Source organism: Excalfactoria chinensis, chromosome 1, assembly GCF_039878825.1.
Source record: "Excalfactoria chinensis isolate bCotChi1 chromosome 1, bCotChi1.hap2, whole genome shotgun sequence".
In the NCBI taxonomy this organism is placed as follows: Eukaryota; Metazoa; Chordata; class Aves; order Galliformes; family Phasianidae; genus Excalfactoria; species Excalfactoria chinensis.
The window spans coordinates 69,810,681-69,831,035 of record NC_092825.1 but is presented as its reverse complement, the minus strand read 5'-3'; the positions used below and the strand labels follow the sequence as shown (position 1 = coordinate 69,831,035).

At 37.1% G+C, this 20,355-nt stretch overlaps 1 protein-coding gene across 2 annotated transcripts in view; it reads right to left on the bottom strand.

The window, feature by feature from the left end:
- CCDC91 (coiled-coil domain containing 91) overlaps positions 1-20,355 on the bottom strand; it is a 141,638-nt gene that overhangs the window by 40,829 nt on the left and 80,454 nt on the right. For both annotated transcript variants that reach the window (XM_072360390.1, XM_072360395.1), the window contains 3 exons: positions 6,432-6,524; positions 6,186-6,254; positions 5,358-5,534 (listed from right to left, as the gene is read on the bottom strand). In XM_072360390.1, the coding sequence (XP_072216491.1) occupies positions 5,358-5,534; positions 6,186-6,254; positions 6,432-6,524 (339 nt within the window). The remainder of the gene's footprint in view (positions 1-5,357; positions 5,535-6,185; positions 6,255-6,431; positions 6,525-20,355) is intronic.

Here is a 20,355-nt window from a genome sequence, read left to right as displayed (position 1 = left end):
ATATTATTATGCTGGCCCATGAGATCAGAGGCACACGTTGGTGGTTTGACAGCAGAGGTTGGACTTTCCCACTACTATTTGATTACATATTGTTGTCGTGTGAGAGATGAAAGCAGAGGTCAGTTTGACAATATGAAGTCTGATGTGGAAGTGCTTATGAAGCAAAGGTTTGGAATTGAATTCCTCCATGTGGAAAAAATGGCACCCTTTGACACTGCTGAATGGTTATGGAGACCAAACAGTAGGTATGAGCATAGTGAGTTGGTGGGTGGTGTTTCAGCAGTGGTGACAATGACAGTGGATCACTTCTGCTGGTGCAGATTTTTAAGGGCGCAGCATGCAGGCTCTTGTTCATCAGTGACAAAAGAACACAGATAATTCTGGTGACTATGTTTAAAAAGTGTTTTGTAGCTGAGAATTTGCCCTATCAAATATTGTTATTGTGCTTGTAATTTCCAAGGAAATAAACAGGAGGCATTACTTTTGGAGTGACCTACTACAAGTTCTATTTTATTGAAATTTTTATTGCTCTACTTACCCTATATTGTCCATTTTTTTCACTCTGTTTTACTGCCCAGATTTACTCTTTTTTTTTTCCCGAAGAGTAAAACTAAGCGAGAAGAAAATAATCTTTAACAATTCATTGTAAGCACTGTTCATTGTCTTTTCCACTTACATCCACTTACAACCTACAGGCTTGGGGAGGTGTGGCTGGAAAGCTGCTGATGGAAAAGGACCTTGGTGTGCTGATGGACAGTCGGCTGAACATGAGCCAGCAGTGTGCCCAGGCAGCTAAACGGGCCAATGGCATCCTGGCTTGTAACAGGAATGGTATGGTGAGCAGGACTAGGGAAGTCATCCTGCCCCTGTACTCAGTACCAGTGAGGCCTCACCTCGAATACTGTGTTCAGTTTTGGGCACCTCATCTCAGGAAAAACATTGAGGTACTGGAGCAGGTCCAGAGAAGGGCAACGAGGCTTGTGAAGGGCTTGGAAAAAAACAACCCTATGAGGAAAGACTAAGGAAGCTGGGGCTGTTTAGTCTGGGCAAAAGGAGGCTGAGGGGAGACCTTATTACTCTCTTCCAATATCTGAAAGGTGCTTACAGTGAGTGCGGGGCAAGTCACTTCTCATTGGTGACAAGTGACAGGACAAATGGAAATGGCCTCAAGTTGCACCAAGGTAAGTTCAGGTTGGATATTAGGAAACACTTCTTTACAGAAAGGGTAGTTAAGTACTGGAATAGGCTCCGCAGGGAGGTGGTTGAATCGCCATCCCTGGATGTGTTTAAGAGCCGTTCGGATGTGGTGCTCAGAGATATGATTTAGCAGAGGGTTGTTACAATTAGGGTACTATGGTTAGGCTGTGGTTGGACTTGATGATATTTGAGGTCTTTACCAACCTGGGTAATTCTATGATTCATTTATACGAGGTGCTTAAATGCCATTTTGAGTTCTATAGGGAAAGGTTCAGCTTCAGCTAAGTTTAAAGATTCTCTATGCACTGGGCAACCTCTGCTAAGTCCAAAAAACACTTTAGATAAAATATTCTAGTGGGATAATTTTCTATTTCAAGCATTCCTCTCAACACTGAGAACTATTGGGCCTATTAAATCTCCTTTACAGGGAAGTTGCTAGAGAAAAAAAACAATCCAATGTGTCAAAACAAAAGATAAATGCAGGAGACACACCAGCCGACATTTAGTCTGCTAAACATCCTCACCCATAAGAATTTTTAAATGTGTTGCACAAAGATTACAGTTACTTTGCAAATGTACATTATCTTTAATTAAAAGACTACTTGCTTATTTCAAGGAGAGCTTATTCTCCTCAATTTAAGCCTCATGTTTAGCATATCTTTTTCTTTTAATTGCTTTTAAAAAAGGAAGCTAAATTTTAACTCAGATTTTCTTAGTTATTACTTTGCGTATTTGGTAACAATATTCTTGATATTGATAATGGGTTAATCATGGTGGTTATAATTCAATCACAGATTATAAAGTGGGACTTCATCTCAAAGAAGACTGTAAAATTTAGCACATGTTCAGACTTCTCCATTCTTCGTTCCTAGAGTTACCTACATGTTTCATGACTGCAAGCCATTCTGCCTCAACTATTTGCGGAAGTGTACATGACCCTTTCCAGTCTTCAAATTCTGCAGACACATAGCATTAGCAAAGGAAAATTCCTCCTCTTTAGTACTATGCTTGACATAATATTTTGCTGTTCAAATCATTAAAGCCAATCACTTACAGTTAATTTGCATAAAATTCAATTGTAATCTAAGTTTCCATGACAAAATTACTAATGGGGTAGAAGAAAGACAATTTTAAATATAAAAATGTATTTTCTATCTCAAACACATATTCTTCCCATTTGTGATAATTTGAAAAGGATAGGGAGTTTTGTTAAGAACAAGACTTCTCTTTCTAAACTGATGTGTTGGTTTAAAAGTTAGTTCTCTTATAATAACAGTATTCCCTGCTGTTTTTATATGCCTGACACTGAAAGACACATTTTGCTTGTTCACTTACACTCATCCACACTTGTTTCATTAGTTGGTGCTAAGCATAATGATATTATCAAATGACAATTCTGAAGCAAGAAGCATGAAGCATTATACAATAAGTTATGAAGAATTAAAGGAGGCATTATCTTACCATGTAAGTAATTCTACTTAAAAAAAAAAAAGTAGAATTCTACTTTTTGTTATCCAATATATTAGACTATGTATTTTACTTTTGGTCATTACTGGGCTGACTTGACAGACTATGCTGTCTTAACAAGAATTGCAAGAAAGTGAATAGTTTTTATACTTCTTGTTAGAAAAATCTTAAAGAAAAGGTGCAAATAAGAAACTAAGTAGAAGTCTCTATAAAACCACTGTTAGCTGACAAACTGCTCGATGATAGTTCCAACTATTTTTCAGCACTAAACTGAAGTCACTTCTGACAACTTCCAATTTGGCAAACAGGCTTTAAATGGCTTTCTTTGTTGTCAGATTGAGAGAATTTTAGTAGCTGTAGTATGTTTATAAGAGTAATGGCTTAAGGAGGTAAGTAATTTCAAAGTAGAAGTAGAAAGTGAAAATTTATACAAAAAAAAAAAAAAAAAGCATTCTGTATGAAAGTCCATCCTTCCCAAAGAACTTGCATTCATTAACCAGAGATTAAAGAGCAAAACATCAAATATGTTATACATATTTAAATGTGAGAACTCTAGAAATCTTGAAAAAAATCTGCATTTCACTTCAGTGAAAACAGATTAAATACTTGAAAAAAGGCACCTAATTTGAAGGAGAAATCATAATTGATTAAAAGAAAAATTATTCCTGTTACCATCAAACTTGTCAGAGCTATTCAGCATTAGATAAATTAATTAATTAATTATTAATTAATTAATTTATTAATTATTAATTAATAACTACATCAAAAGCAAGAGTTTTATGGGAGAAGTACTAACAATATTCTCCAATAACAAAGTACTACTCAGCATCACAGTATATCAGTATATAACTGTGTATATAATACTCTAATATAATCAACTGCTTGATTAGCTAGCATCCCAAACTGAAAATTCCTCTTGAAGTCCTGAATTTCTTACTTGGAAAAGCACTGATATCTCAGTACTTAAGATTTTATCTGAAAAATGCATCAATCAATACTAAGCTACTATTATGCTGCCCCAGTAGTACATTCCACAAGGAAAAAACAAAAACAACAACAAAACAAACAAACAAAAACCAAAACAAAAAAAAACCAAAAAAACTACCTTTAGTCATTTGAGGGTATTTTATGTGCACACCATATACATAAAAATAGAATCCCGTCTGACCTCACACACTCAACTGTGAAACCCATTCCCTGACAAATGTTTCACACACAAAACCAACTTTAATCTTCTCATTTGACAGATGGAACATTTTGTCCAAGATGCACAGGTTTCCACAGGACAGAACTATCTGCCTTACGAATATCACTAAACTGAACATTAATTTAATGACACATCCATATCTATTTCCTCCTGCTACCAATCTCTTCACGTTCCACATTCTATAAAACTATGGTCTTTCTTTACCATAGTACACAACTATGTTGTTCTTTCTGCTGTTAACAGCTCCTCTGCAGCACTGGTACTAACAATTCAGGGTAGTCTAAATGATTTCTAGAGTAGCTAAACCTTGAGCAGTGTTCTTAGTTTAAATTTAGCTCTTAAGTCACTGGATTATCCTTTGGTCATGAAGAATTTGGGTCCTTAAATGCTTACATAGTAAAATTACTCCCTTGACAACTGACATCAGTTGATATTTTTACATTAAAAAAAATTAAGCCTGATACATACAAAACAAAATCATTTTATTTATACTAGAAATGTGCACAAAACAGAGGCAGATTATTATAATAGTTTTGCATCAAAAAATAACTTTGTAAATTTGGTTAGTTATGAGATGAATATTTCTTTTAACACTGGGGGGGGGGGGAATGGCATCTGTTTGCAAGGAGATGGGTTTGAAACACATATGATATTTTATCCTATGCTTTAAATTCAAAAGCTGTGTGGTTTGTTGGCTTTTTTCTTTTTTGTGTTGTTCAATATGTTAAAAAAAAAAATAGCAACATGAAATTCCAACATTTGAATGAAATTCATCTTGAATCTTATAGTGTAAAGAATTTTAATCAAATAGGCCACCAACAGAACAGACTGTTCTTTCAGGTATTTTGACCAGCAGAGACTACAGAATAAAACTTTTGGAAGAGCTACTTAATTTAAGATCCCTGCCATCTTGTTAAATACTGTGCTGGGAATGTACCCCTCAATACATACAACTATCCCTATTTCTCTAGGATGTAACTCTAAAAACATTGGTTTGTTAATGTTTTAGGTTTCTGATTTTAATAACCCTCTTTATTTTGTACCTACTCTACATTTTATCTCAGTAAATCATCCTTTTACTAAGAGAGACAATGGAATTCCAGCATAATAAGGAATACATGCAATTTATCTTCCAGAAGTATAAAAAGGAAAAAGTCACATATATAATCTACAAAATAACACCAGTATCTGAACAATTTCTCTTGGGCTCTTTTGGAACTCAGTGAAGAAAACCAGGCATTTACAGTGCACAGTTACCTCATTTCAATACACATGCCTCAAAAAGTCACAGGAACTACGTTCTGAAACTGTCAAATTCTTTCCAATCTAAATGGAAATAACTTAAGAATGAAGTGCATTTCAAGTATCAATAAAGTGCAGTGAAAAACAACATACCATAAGAAAAGCTACCATATCATTAGAAAGGCCTTAAAAAATAAATATAAAACAAACAAAGCAGCTTCATAGAAGAATAAAATATACTGACTTCATTATGTTTTCTTTGTTCTTGCATTGCTTCCTCAACAGCCTGGGCAATCTTCTTGTTTTGTCTCTCATGTTCTGCTTTCCATATATTTCTTTCTTCTTCATGAATCTTCTCCATATTTCTCCTTTCCTCCTCTACGGCTTTCAGAACAGCCTCCTGTACTATTTCTTTTTCAGTCTTCAAAACAAATCAGGAAGTAAATGAAGAAAATACCAGTGTGGGTGCTGTAAGCACACATTTTACTTTTCCTAATGAGATCAGTGAGCTGACAGGATATGAGAAAAATATTTTTACTTCTGAACTATGAACTTCAATCCATCTTAAAATGCTAGCAAGCATTAAAAAAATTAAAAATCTGCAAGCCAAGATCTTAAATGCCACCAACTTGGGTACACCATATCGTCACTAGCTTACTTTCTGCGATCACAAAAAGATAATGTGGCAGGAATCACATCAGTGTTGGTGATATTTATTGACACAACATATCATCCTAACCATGGCATGGGGGTTGGAACTAGATGACCTTGATGAGGTCTAGATGAAGTCTTTACCAGCCCACAGCATTTTATGATTCTATGACCATGGGACTTCGGTTTACATGGGACAGGTTAACTTAAATAGAAGAAGATAGTCTATATAAGCTATCTCTATGAAAACGTAAGATTAAACAGATCTATTAATCTGATTATTTCTAGGCTTAGTCTTTCCTTTAAACACAAATAAGAACATAACATTTGACAAATGTGGCTATGAAATGTGTTGCTAGACCTGGTGTTTGTAATTTCACACATATAATCTACTGTGTATTTAATACCTAGCAAGAGATACCTTTGCAGCAGCTTCCACAGCCTCCTTACTTCTTTTCCTTTCTTCATCCAAACATCTGTCCAGCACTTCCTATAAATATTACAAAAAAATTAAACTACAATATTCAGTAGAGGAGTGACTAAAGACAATTGCAGTCAACCACTTGAGAAAAATCCATTTTCCTGTCAATAACTGTGACAGAATCATTGCCTACAAAATCTACTGGGTGCACTAGAATCATTTTTCTTTTGTAAATAAAAGCAATACCTTATGTTTTTGTGACTGCTGCATCAAAGCTTCTCTGATCTTTTCTGACAATGCTTCCTTCTCTGCTTCCAAAATGTCAAGAAGTCTCTGATGCTATTGGGAGAAAATATTTATATTATTTTAACAGCAGTTTGCAAAAAACAAACAAACAAACAAAAAAACCAGACAAAAACAACTCATCCAAGAGACTTAGGTTTGTTGGCTGCTTATAAAACAACTCAAAATTTAGATTCGGTTAAAGGAAATATACAATGCACCTTTAGCTGATTCACTGACAACAGAAACATATGGTAAGAAGAAATGTTTAACTTCCTGATTATCTGTTATTTCCTCTCAATCTGAACAGTACTAGAAAGGAAGTTGAAAAGAACACTATATATAGCAATATTTCTTATAAAATTTATAACAATAATCCAAATAATCACATATTTTAAATGGTTAATTCAAACAACTGCTTAAATTAGGAGGAGCTAGAAGCCATCCTGCAGCTGGCAAACTATGTCTTAGTCGCTGTTACTGAAACATGGTGGGACTGTTCCCATGACTGGAGTGCTGCAATGGATAGCTATAAGCTCTTTGGAAGGGACAGGCAAAGAAGGAGAGCTGGTGGCACAGCTCTCTATGTTACAGTGTTTTGATGTTATTTTGCTTGGGGCTGGGAATAAAGTTGAGTCTATATAGGCAAGGATCAAGAGGGAGAGCCAACAAGGCTGACATTATGGAAGAGGACTGCTATAGATTGTCTAATCAGGCTGAAAAGATGGATGAGGCATTCTATGAGCAGCTGACAGCAGTAGTGAGATCACTAGCCCTCATTCTCACAGAGAACTTCAACTTTCCTGATATATGCTGGAAATACAATACAGTGCAGAAGAAATCTAGAGTTTCTAGTTTCTAGAGTGAACCTGGAAGACAACTTCCTGATGCAGCCTATCAGGGGAAGTGCCCTGCTCTAGCAGGTCACAGTCCTGCACTTCACAAGGAAAGGGTTGATGGCAGATGTGGAGGTCAAGAGCTGCCTTGGGCAGAGCAACCATGAAATGGCTCTCTACTCTTAGTGATGTCAGGAGAGGGGTCAACAAAACTAGTACCTTGGACTTCTGGAGGTTAGACTTTAAACAGTTCAGGACAGTAGTAGGGAGGCTCCTTTGGGATTCAGTCCTGAAGGGTAAGTGGGTTCAGTGTTGCTGGACACCTGCCAAGCAAGAAGTCTTAGAGGTGCAGAAGCAGGTTGTTCCCCTGCACCATAAGATGAGCCAGCAGAGAAGAAAACCTGGTGAAGATGAACAGATCACTTCTGAGACTCCAGGAGAACAGGTCTACCTCCTGTGGAAGATAGAACAGGCAACTCGAGGAGAGTACAAGGAAGTTGCAAGGATAGGTAGGGACAAAATCAGGCAAAAACCAAACTTGAACTCAACCTGGTCACTGTAGTAAAAGACAACAAAAACTTTTTAATGAATCTCTTAACATTAAGTGGAGCACTAAGGAGAATCTCAAAACTTCACTGGATGCTGTGGGGAATGTGACCACTGTGAATAAGGAAGAGGCTGAGGTTCTCAAAGCCTTCTTTAAATTCATCTTTAAAAGTCATACCAGTTATCTTCAGAGTACATCTACCATCTTAAGAGTAAACCTACCCCCTGACCTGGAAGCCCAGGATGGGGAGCAGAATATACCCCTCATGATTCAGGTGGAAACAGACAGAGACCATCTACTCTATTTGGACCGTCACAAGTTTAAGGGGCCAAATTGGATACACCCAAGGGTGCTGAGGGAGCTGGCAGAGGTGATTGCCAGCCACTTTCCTCCACCTATCAACAGTCCTGGTCAACCAGAGTCATCCCAGAGGACTGAAGGCTTGCCAGTGTCATTCCCATATAAAAGAATGGAGGATCTGGAGAACTACAGGCCTGTCAGCCTTGGTGCCAGGGAAAATTATGTGACAGGTTGTCCTCAGTGAGATTACACAGCACGTGTGATCAGCAGATCAGATTCAGCCAGCATGTATTCATCAAAGGCAAGTCCTGGTTAGCCAACCAATCTTCTGCTATTAAGTGACCCACCTAACAGTGGAAGAAAAGGTTGACGTAGTTGACCTATACCTCAAGCAAAGCCTTTGACACTATCTTCATAGTATTCTCTTCGGGAAGTCATCAGCCTGTGGCTTGTACAAACTTTGCTGGGTAAAGAATGAGATAGAGGGTCAGGTCCAAAAACTGATAGAGAATGCAGCTGGCAGTGGGTCACTAAGTGGTGTTCCCCAAGGGTTGGTATTGGAGCCAGTTCTGTTTAATACCTCTATTGATGACCTGGATGAGGGGACTGAGTGCATCCTCAGTAAGTCTGCAGAGGAAAACAAGTCGACAGGAAGCATTGATCTGCCTGAGGGTAGGAAGACCCTTAAGAGGGATCTGGGTAGGTTGGATCTGTGGGCTGAGGCCCCAGTTGTACAAACTTAAACAAAACCACGTGCCAGGTCCCACACTTTGGTCACAACAATCTCATGCAACACTTCAGGCTTGAGACAGAGTGACTGGAAGACTGTCTGTAAGAAATGGACCTGGAGGTGTTGGTCATTGCTCAGCTAAACATGAGCCAGCAGCATGTCCAGATGGCCAAGAAGACCATTGGCATCCTGGCTTATATCAAAAATAGTGTTGCCAGCAGGAGAAGAGAGATGATAATCCCCCTGTACTCAGATGTGGTGAGGTCACACCTCAACTACTGTGTTTAGCTTGGGGCCCCTCACTACAAGAAAAAAAATGAAAGAGGCCATGGAATGAGTCCAGAGAAGGACAATTAAGATGTTGAGGGGTCTGGAGCACAAGACTTACAAGGAGCAGCTGAGGGCCCTGAACCTGAAAGGAAGCTGTAATGAGGTGGGGGTCCACCTCTTCTCCTTTGTATCTAGCAACAGGACATGAGGGAATGGCCACAAGCTGCACCAGGGGCCATTCATGTTGGATGTTAAGAAAAATTTATTCACTGAAAGAATGGTCAGACACGAAAATAGGCTGCCCAGGGTGGTTGTTGAGTCACTTATCTGTGAAAGTGTTAGAGAGATGTTTAGATGTTGTATTTAAGGACATAGTTCAGTGGGGAAATATTGATGGTAGGTGGATGGGTGGACTTGATGATCTTGGAGGTCTTTTCCAACCTTGGTGATTCTATGATTCCAGAGTGACCTGGTAGTTTACATGCAGTTTTATAATCAGTCACAATTTCTAATCATGAGCTATCTATTTTTCAGTAGACCACGTAAATCATCTGAAATACAGGGGCTGAGTCTACAAGAACTAAGTTGTTCTCCAAAGCTTAAAAAAAAAAAAAGTAACTGTAGATTATTATTGCTTATTGACAATTGTTAGCAAATCAGTATACTGTTAGATATTGAGTTGATATATTACAACCTTAAAATGAAAGCAAAAAAACTCTAACATTTATACAACAACACTTCTACACTAATACATACAAATAGTCCTTCCATCAGCATTTCTAAAAAAAAAAAAAAAGCCATTAATCTTTCATGAATTTTATTACTGTTTAGTTAGAAGTATCTTTAACAGCAGTTAGAAATACATTTCCAAAATGCAACACTGTTTTGGGAAGAACAAAAAAAGAATACACTTGTAAAATAGAATGGAAGACTTACAGGTTACTTTATAAAATACTTACCTACCCTCCCAGGGTAAACATGTAAAGAGGCATTTCCTTATAAATTTACTTAAAACAGTTCTAAATTGAGCAGACTTATAATGGAAAACACCTGTGGAATTAGCAGTGAAATTCACCTTGTGGTTATACTTAATTATGAGTACATTAAATTTATTTTTGTGGATTTTGTATTTTCAAATATTAAACTTATTATTCAGGGCATTTATGGGTGTTTTTTTTCCCCCCCCCTCATCAACTCAAAGTTGAAACAAGAGATTAATTTCATTAGCAAGATATGCAAATTTGAATCAGATACATACATTAAAACAAAGCTTGCTTGTGTCAGTTAAAAGTTTTAAAATTCATTGATATCAGTTAAGAATCATAGATAAATTCTCTAAGGAGTGCTTATTAAAGATCACTTCTAACACCTACAACCAAACTACAGTAAACTGTAGGCTAGAAACTCTAATCTTGCTTAACAACTGCCAGTATTTCAGTCTGACTTCTAGGTTAGATATGAAGAGACTGTGTATTTCAATTTGTCATAATGCACCAGCTTCCATCTGTATACGTCTTGCTCCAAAAGTAGTGCCTCCAATTTATCTCCATGGAAATTATAGCAGATATAAACCGCATGATAACACTGATAGAGCAGACTCACAGCTAAAAAACACTGTTTCTCAACATAGTTGCCACCATTAGCCACGCATTTGCACCAGTGATGAACAAAATTCTGCATGCTGCACCCATAAAAATCTGCACTATTAGAAGTGACCCAGTGTTGTTGTCAGCACTGCCAGAACACATTACCCACTACCTCACTTTGCTGACATCCACATTTGGTCTCCATAAACGTTCACTGTTGACAAATGTCAATGGATGTCTCTTTTTCCTGCATAGAAGAAATCAGTGGCACGCTTTTGATTCATATGCACTTCAACATCAGATTTATTTTGCCAAACTGGCCCTCTGCTTCCATTTCTTGCACAGCAACAAAATGTAATGGAATACTGGTGGGAAAGTTCAACCTATACTGTCATACCACCAACATCTACCTCTGATGACATGGGCCAATATAAAAAAAATAGAAGGCATTACATTCAGTGCAGTTGGGTTTTTTGTTTGTTTCTTTGTTTTCCTTTTTACTTTTTTCTTTTTTTAACTGAAATGCATCTTCAGCTATTAAATTACATAAATTATACAAAAAAAAAAAAGTCACAGAATCTCCTTGAAAGCTGCGACTCCTAAAATGATATTGATAGTGATATTAGCTCATTTGATATAAATGAATGCACTATGAAATTACCAAAACAAACTCAGCTATGTAGGTTTGTTTTTTAAGAATCTAAACAATTCCTTATACTATGCATAATCTTCAAGTAGAAAATATGTGAATCTGTGGTTAGCAAATGTTTATGTCTAAATATGCCTGAATTTTCAATCTAATTATCCATTATTCCAGAAAAATACCATATAATTCTCTGACTAAACTGCAGAAATTTAAATTGATGAGGGTACAGCTACATATTATCTGAAGGTAGGAAAAAAACTAGTGGGTGCATTAGTCCCCATTAGTAGAATACATAAGATTTCAAACATTGTTTCTAACAGTCTAAGTTTGCTAGACTAAACATACATATAATGCATATATTAGCATATTACGGACAGATACTCAGCCAGCTCTAAAATCCCTTAACTCGTGTACCACATTGTTTAACCAGCTTAGTCACCTATCTGCCCTCCTTTCTTACAAAGCTATCATTTGTGTCTTTTTATTCCTTGATTGGAGAGTTACTGAGCACAGAGTGCAAAATTGTGATGTGTAAAAATTCTGAAGAGTAAAACTGTAGTGTTTTATGGGCCTTCATGTTCCACAAGACACTGCTGTCCAACAAAAGAAAAGACATCTTTCTGAAAAGTGATATTCCAAATTGGAGAGATACATGTACTATCACTTTTAACCCATTCTCCAGAAAGCAGCAAGAACAGCAGCTTAAAGCAAAATAGCAACTTGAAATAAAAGGCATTCAAAAATAGGTTACATTTTCCACTCTGAAAGAAGTTTTCTAGGCAATGGTTCCAAATGAAAATTGTTTGATGTAGACTCAAATATAAATACAGAAGTCCTGTGGTTTTTCTCGAAGAAGAAAAAGAAATCTAAAAAAATCTTTTTTTTTTTTTTTCCTGAAATGTGAGTCACAGAACACATTGTAAGCAGATTTAATCATGACAGCGAGTAGTCAAAGTTTCGTTATTTTTATATGTTAAATTTACTTCTGAAGAGTCATGACATCTTTCTTTAAGGCATATGTATATATTGAAGGGTGACATGGTATGTATTATGATAAATATGTGGTGTGAATGAAATCACAGAATCAATCACAGAATTGTAAGGGTTGGAAGGGATCTCTAGAGACCATCGAGTCCAACCTCCCTGCCAATGCAGGCACAACTTATTTTACAGCTAAAATGCTATATTAATTAATAACTAAAGCCAATTTAGTACAGCTATAAGCATTACATAGTCCTGTTAACCCTACATTGCAGCTTTAAAGAAAAATGGAAAATAGGGTCTTGCTTCTACTGGAATGCTTTTTAAAAGTGTCAGTAGTTCTTTTCTCATTCCTGTACAGTTCCATAGAAAAGGATGTGAGCAAAGCATTTCACCCAATAATGTTATAATTATTTTACTATAACTGGTAGGCATCCAGTTTATATTTCCACAGATTGGTTATTTTACTTACTGCTACTATTACATAAACTATGAATAGCAACTAACAAATTTATGTCCACTGAGCTTGGTGATCTGTGCATGATGATTTGGCCAAATAGAATCACAGAATCATTAAATGTGGAAAGATCATCCAGTCCAGCCAGTGATCACCATGCTCACGAAACATGTCACATTTATTCTTTTTTAAAGCCTCCAGGGATGGCAACTCCAACACTTACCTGGGCAGCCTGTTCTAACACCTCACCACTCTTACTGAGTATCCAACCTGACCAATTCAATTATGAAAAGTAACCACTGAAAAACAACATCAAAGCACAAACAAAGTTAATGTGAATATCCAAACACTATGAGAAACAAAAAGGTTATGCAGAATACAATTAAATTCATAAAAATCACTGAATTGCTTGGATTGGAAGGAACGCCAGGGATCTCCAAGATCCAACTCCCCTGCCACAGGCAGAGCCACCAACCTCCAGATCTGGTACAAGACCAAGTCACCCAGGGCTCCATCCAATGTAGTCTTGAACACTTATAGGGATGGGGCACCCACAGCCTCTTTGGGTAGCCTGTTCCAGCACCTCACCACTCTCTCTGTGAAGAACTTCCTCCTGACTTCCAATCTGAATCATTCCTCCTTTAGCTGAAAACTATTCCCTCCTGTTCTATCACTATCTACCAGAGTAAAAAATTGATTCCCCTCCTTTTTATAACCCCCCTTTAAACACTGGAAAGCCGCGGTGAGTTCTTGTTACAGCCTTCTCCTCTCCAGGCTGAACAAGCCCAGCTCCCCCAGACTTCCTAAGGAAGGTGCTCCAACCCTCCAATCATCTTCGTGGCCCTCCTTTGGACCATCTCCAACAGCTCCACATCTTTTCTGTATTGGAGGGCCCCAGACACAGTACTCCAGATGAGGCCTCCTGAGGGCAGAGTAGAGAGGGACAATCACCTCTTCTAGTGAGCCCTCTTCTGACAGAGCCCAGGATACCATAGGTTTTCTGAGTTATAAGAACACTGGCTCATGTTTAGTTTTTCATCCACCAAGACCCCCCCAAGTACCTCTCTGCAGGGCTACTTTCAAGGATTTCTTCTCCCAGTCTGTACATGTATCTGGGATTACTCTGACCCAAGTACAAGACCTTGCACTTTGCTATGCTGAGCCTCATTAGGTTCACACAGGCCCATCTTTTGAGTTTGTTGTGGTCTCTCTGGATGGCATCCCTTTCTTTTAAGGTGTCAACCAAACATGCACCTTTACATATTTTTAAATCTGAGGAAAATATATTCACACACTAATGAAATGATGCTTGGAATCCTCCTTAACATCTTTCTGAAAAATACATTAAGTATATTAAGGCATGATCTTCTGTATTTCTAATCTATACTAGAAGTGAATGAGCAGTTTTTCTCATAAAAAAAACTATCAACGTTTTTCAACTCATGAAACTGCATTCTAGTGAGTACTTTATTAAAAAAACAAAACCAACCAAAAACAACAACATAGCAATAGTAAGACTATCTGTCATCTCCAATATAAAAAACACTTTTCTGCCTTCATTACATAGGACACAGAACAATCACTGACCCTCAAAATCTGGAAAAAAAAATCATCTACAGAAACAGTTAGCAAACACTTAAGAAATAACAACCTACTGGATTGTGCTTTTTAAGAATTCAGTGACTCAAATTTGTTCATCTATTTTAATAAGAAACCTTAGCCCACTAAATTCTACTTTTATTTCAGTCTCACAAAGGAATCTCACAGTAAGAAGAAATAATTCATGTTGTGGGAAAAACTCTTTTATCACTATTCGAGTGAGACATGACAAAATTATAGAGCTATAACAGAAAGACTTTGCAAAGTTAGCAAAATATGTCCACTGCTACCTATTCAAAACATTATCAAAACACTAATAATAGTTTTCTGCTCCTGAAAAAAGGGTAGCTAAATTTACCAGAATATTCTTTCATACTTTTCTTCACTCCTGCTATTCTAAGAGGAAATCAAATGTCAAGATCTGGTAATCGTATCTAGTTTCTTACATTGTCCTTACTATCAGTGGCATCTGAGTGTTTGGCAGGGCAAGGTGGAAAATCTGTCTAAAAAATTCCAACATCTGTTACATATTTCCACTTCCTCAAATTATAATTTATTATTGTATGGTTGAACTGTATCTTTTTTGCCAGTTTCTGGACCAAGTGGCTAACAAAGCAGCAAATGTTTTTAAGAGGAAGCTCAGAAACCAGCAAAACATACTAAAAAGAGAATTTAAAACAATGACAATACAAAGGAAAATTACAATAGTGGTAATAAAACTAAGCTTAATACTCAATTCAACAGCGTGCAAAAAATATGAATAACTTGATGTACATTGGAGGCTGATATTAATGCAAGACAATAGTATCAAGCTTCAAATCTTTTACTGTAACTGTGTTACTGCTTATAAATAGAGTAAGAAGCTATTCAGTCATCTAACACTAAAAGCACTTTTCTCAGAAAGCGCACATAAAGACTCTAATAGCCCCCAAACTGCCCTAAGAATAGAAAGATAAGAGACATAAAAACATGAATGAAAAGTGTTCATTAGCTCTTCTGTTTTTGTGATTTAGTTCATTCTGCAGACTGTATGCCTTATTCACAATTCCTCCAGTGCACCGGAAAAAAGTCAACAAAATGGCCTCCTGGAATGTAGGCTTTATAAACAGCAAATTGTTTGCTAATGGAGGATAGTAAAAACATGAAAAGTATTTTTTAAAGAATAGCTGTCAGAAAAATAATAAAGGAGAAAAATCACACAATGTTACTTATTTTTTGCGCTATTGGCAAGAACAGATGACTAATTCATAATAAGAAGTGAAGATTCTGTAAAAAAATCACACTAAAGAGCTGCTTTCATCTGAATCTTTGTAATTCAAGGAAGATCTGAAAACCTGGGTTAGCAAATGCAATATCCAAATAAGATTTTTTCTTTGTTGTTGTTGAGACTGACAGTATCATAGCTAAATTAACAGAGGAAAGAGACTGAAAAAAAAAAGTCACCTTTCAACTAGCTTGAGATAGTGGGCAGATTCAAATAAAGTTGAAAGACTAGAAAAGATTTTCATTTTTCAAAAAGGAAAAAATGTCTTTTTGCACCTTAGGAATTATTTATTTATTTAGAAATGTATATACCAAACAATATTAAATAAGCATTATTATATAAACATGCTACAGAATATAAGTAGATATAAAAATAAACATGAAATAATATAAAATGATACCTTGAAATTATGAAACTATATTGCTGAACCAAATAAACTTTCTCTGATATATAAAAGTTAGTTTTCTGTATGACATTGTCATAGTTTTATGATTTTTGTTATTGGTATTTCACATCATGACATCACGTAGAGCATAGGGAATTAAACAATCAGTGCTCCAGTTCTGTGGATTGTCAATAATTCTGGTACCTGTCTCAGAAGAGAAGGAGAATTACATACCCCAGAGGACTTTTTGTTTCCATTTTCCTTTCAGAGAGAAAGATAAAACTGTCTGCAGATCACTAGATGCCCCTTTTTACCCTTTCTGCTCATCTCTGCAGCACGTGCTCCTTAGCTGTCTTGCCTTCAGCATCAGAGCAAGGCCTTCAGTTTTTGGACACACATTTTATTTATTAGCTTCAACTCCAATTACATTGCATTATGTTGTGTCATCTTGCATTCTGATATCTCATTAAGTAAATTAACTTTCCTCCTCAGATCATTGCTGCTGTTTTGTTTTTAGGCCTACCTCCCTTCCCCTTTTGCCCTTCATCCTTTCCCAGAGCGTGGCTTCCCCCATTCTATTAGTCACAGAACCAGGCTGAAACAGCCAGTATACAGATGTGTATATTTCTTATATTTAGCATCTTAGGACTAGTTCATAGGGGCTACTGCTAATCTTCACAGATGACCATGCAAAACACAAAATGCATCCTCCAAATACTAAGAAGGCAAGGAATTTATTACATTCCAGCAGCTCATTATCATTAGCACATTAATTATCTGCTGTTCTTGTGAGCACCCACATACTTTAAAAAAATGAGTTGTAGAAACTGACAATTCTAACTGAACTTTCAGCATCTTTTCCAAACTGAAGATAAATCACCATTGTCAAGCAAGCCCCATCCACCTCACTCCCTGCCAAAATATTTCATACACCAAACTACTATTTGCAAACCTACAAACATGTCTGTTCACAGAGCAACTACTTATCTTAAATGATGTTCTATCTACAAATGAAACTTTTGTTTTACAGCTTCACATAAAGATATAAAAAAAATTAAATATATCACAGAACAGCTCGAGTTCAAAGGAACCTTAAAAATTATCTAGTCCCAAAACACAGAACCACACAGAATTACAGAATTGTAGGGGTTGGAAGGAACCTCCAGAGATCATCAAGTCCTCTTCCAGTTCAAAACCATTTCCCATCATCCTGTCCCTACACAACCTTATATAAATTCCACAGAATCACAGAATGACCTGGGTTGGAAGGGACCTCAAGGATCATGTAGTTCCAACCCCCCTGCCTAGCAGGGCCACCAAACATACGCCTTTACTAGATCAGGTTGCCCAGAGCCCTGTCCAACCTGGTCTTGAACACCTCCAAGGATGGGGCATCCACAACCTCCCTGGGCAGCCTGTTCCAGGACCTAACCACTCTCCTAGTAAAGAACTTCCCCCTAACATCCAACCTAAATCTTCCCTCTTTTAACTTAAAACCATTTCCCCTAGTCCTGCTATTGCCAGCCCTTTCGAAGAGTTTTCTCCCCTCCTGGGAGTAAGTTCCCTTCAGGTATTGAAAGGCTGCAATGAGGTTACCCCGCAACCTTCTCTTCTCCAGGCTGAGAAATTCCCTCTCAAGCTTTCCTGTAGACCCCCTTCAGGTACTGAAAGGCCACTATAAGGTGTCCCCAAGAGCCTTCTCTTCTCTAGGCTGAAGAGCCTCAGCTCTCTCTCAGCCTGTCCTCATAGGGGTGGTGCTCCAGCCCTCTGATCACCTCCTTGGCCCTCCTCTGGACCTGCTCCAACAGCTCACTGTCCTTCTTGTGTTGGGGACTTCAGAACTGGACTGCAATATACAACTCAGTCTCTAAGTCTTTCCTTTAATTTTGAAACATACTACTTCTATTCAAACAATGGAAAAGAGACCAAAAGACACACTATTCTCCATACTGAAACATGCAACAGCAGAATACTGACAATGAAACCCTACCAACTGCAGTTCCAACATACAGTCCAAGCAATTGCCCAGTATCTTAGTGTACAGTTGGAATAACACAAGTATAGTTGCAAATAGATAGCCAGAGAATATCTAAGGAAAGGACTCACCAACTCTGAGGCCTTCAGTCAAAATGGATAACGCTGAAGCTCACCACCAGAACTCCACAAAGGAGCAATCTCCAGATAGAGATGCCACCTTAGTGGTGGTCAGCCCTTAAATGGGATCTGGGAGAGGTAGAGTCAAGCTCCACCCCTTCCAGTAGCACATCTGAATTACCTTCACCTGTGCTCCTGCAGTTGACCCGTCACTTGCCTCAGATGGTTAATCAGAGGTTCAGGCTGTGATCAACACAGTTTTCCTCACATTTAGCGATGAGACCACATTTAATATATTTAATTCAAATTATAAATATATTTTAAAATGTCACTTTTTTCCTTCTGACTAAAAAAACAGTGTATCGCCTTCAGATCTTTTCCAGGCCTCTTCTTTTCATAGAAGTTTGATAGCACTTACTAAAGTAAACAACACTATAATTACAAAAATATAGATTTGTCAATAGGAGAGATGTGTTTACTATGCCCAACTTTTTATTTTATTAACTTTTACTTAGACACACACACACACTATCCCACTGTTTTCTACCCAATGTAATATTGCAGTTCTAGAACTGACCTATACCTGACATATTCTGAAACATTTTTATTAATTTAATTTTTGATGTGCCTTAATTTGCTGAGCAATAAAAAATTCTATTTGAAAGTTTTTTTTTGTTTTGTTTTGTTTTTTTTCTTTTCTTTTTAAAATTATCAAAATAATTATCCTATTCGGGTTTTTTTTTCCTAAAATATTATTAATGAACCACATGAAACTATCGATTTCTCACAGAGATCTCTTTGGAGTGTTCCGTTTTCAGTGGCTTCTGCTTTTTCCAAAAGTAGCCTATTTTGATCAGTTTTACAAGATCAATTTTTTCAGTACGTATTTTTGTAACACACACGAGTTCAAACACAAGATCAAAATTGGCATTCATTTTCAGGAGATGTCAAATGTGTGCCTCAGAAAAACATGAAATCTGTGATTTTCCCACTTAAGTTGAAGCGTGCTTGCCAATGACATTTCCTCTGTAATCTTCAAACACTATATGTATACAACTGACATGCACTCCTTTCCTAAATGTTTATCATCTCCCCAGACTGCTTTCTGGCATAAAGAAGTTACCATCACAAATCTTAAAATTCCATGAGAATAATTGCTTTGCTGTTGGATATGTATATCTGAGAGCACATTCCCTTGGAAAATAAACAGCAACACTAGAGACTACACCTCAGAAGCACCCATCACAGTGGTCATCAGTGAATTTGAGGGAACTGGTTCATTTAGCACATTCCAGCATGGGATTTAAAGAGAGGACCCAAAACCATCACACCTAAGGAACGTGTGATAAAGGACAAGTGACTGATATGAATAGACGAAGAAAAAGGGTAGCTGCATAACTACCCAGCATCTGTTGACAGCAACTGGATAGTAAGTGATGCTGACAATTCACTTCAGTGAGAGACAGTTTAATACAGTCATGGAGCGCACTGATCGAATTAACTCAGGCAGAATTTTTAACAACAGTGCAAAATATCCAGGAGGTTTTGAAAAAGCTAACATCCAAAATCTGAGGCTTTTCCAGACTGAGAGAAGAAAGAATACTATATAACACACATGTAAGAACTTCAAGCAAATGAAACTAAATTAGAAAACAGACCAGAACTTTCTGACTTTAGAACCTGTGGAGAAGGGACCCGTAAGAAGGACCACAACAGAAAATGGCAAGAGTATTTTACCCTGAAGAAGTTTTTGCAATTTTAGCAAGATCTTAAATTGAAGACCTATGAAAACAGAATCAGAAGAGGAGTGCAGTAAAGTAGACAGCTGAAGCAAGATTCAGAACCAAGGATAATTTTTGTTGATGAGCTGATGGTTCCCTCCTGGAGAAGTTTATGATGATGGTAGCTCCAGATAGTTAGTATGCTGAAAAATCTTGCATGTCAAAATCAAAGATGAATTTGTCTAGGAGGAAACTGAGATATAACTAGACCTTTCGCATATTTTTCTAGCCTAGAACATACAATAATGTACAATTATCAACGGCAGTTATCATGAGTACTTCTCCAGACAAACAACACGCATCTCCATCTCAGGCATTCTGATAAAAGACAGCTTTAAAATCTGAAACTCAAATAAACTGAAATAATGAGAGGTTTAAAACAAGCAAGAGTCATTCTTCCTTACCAAAGGAG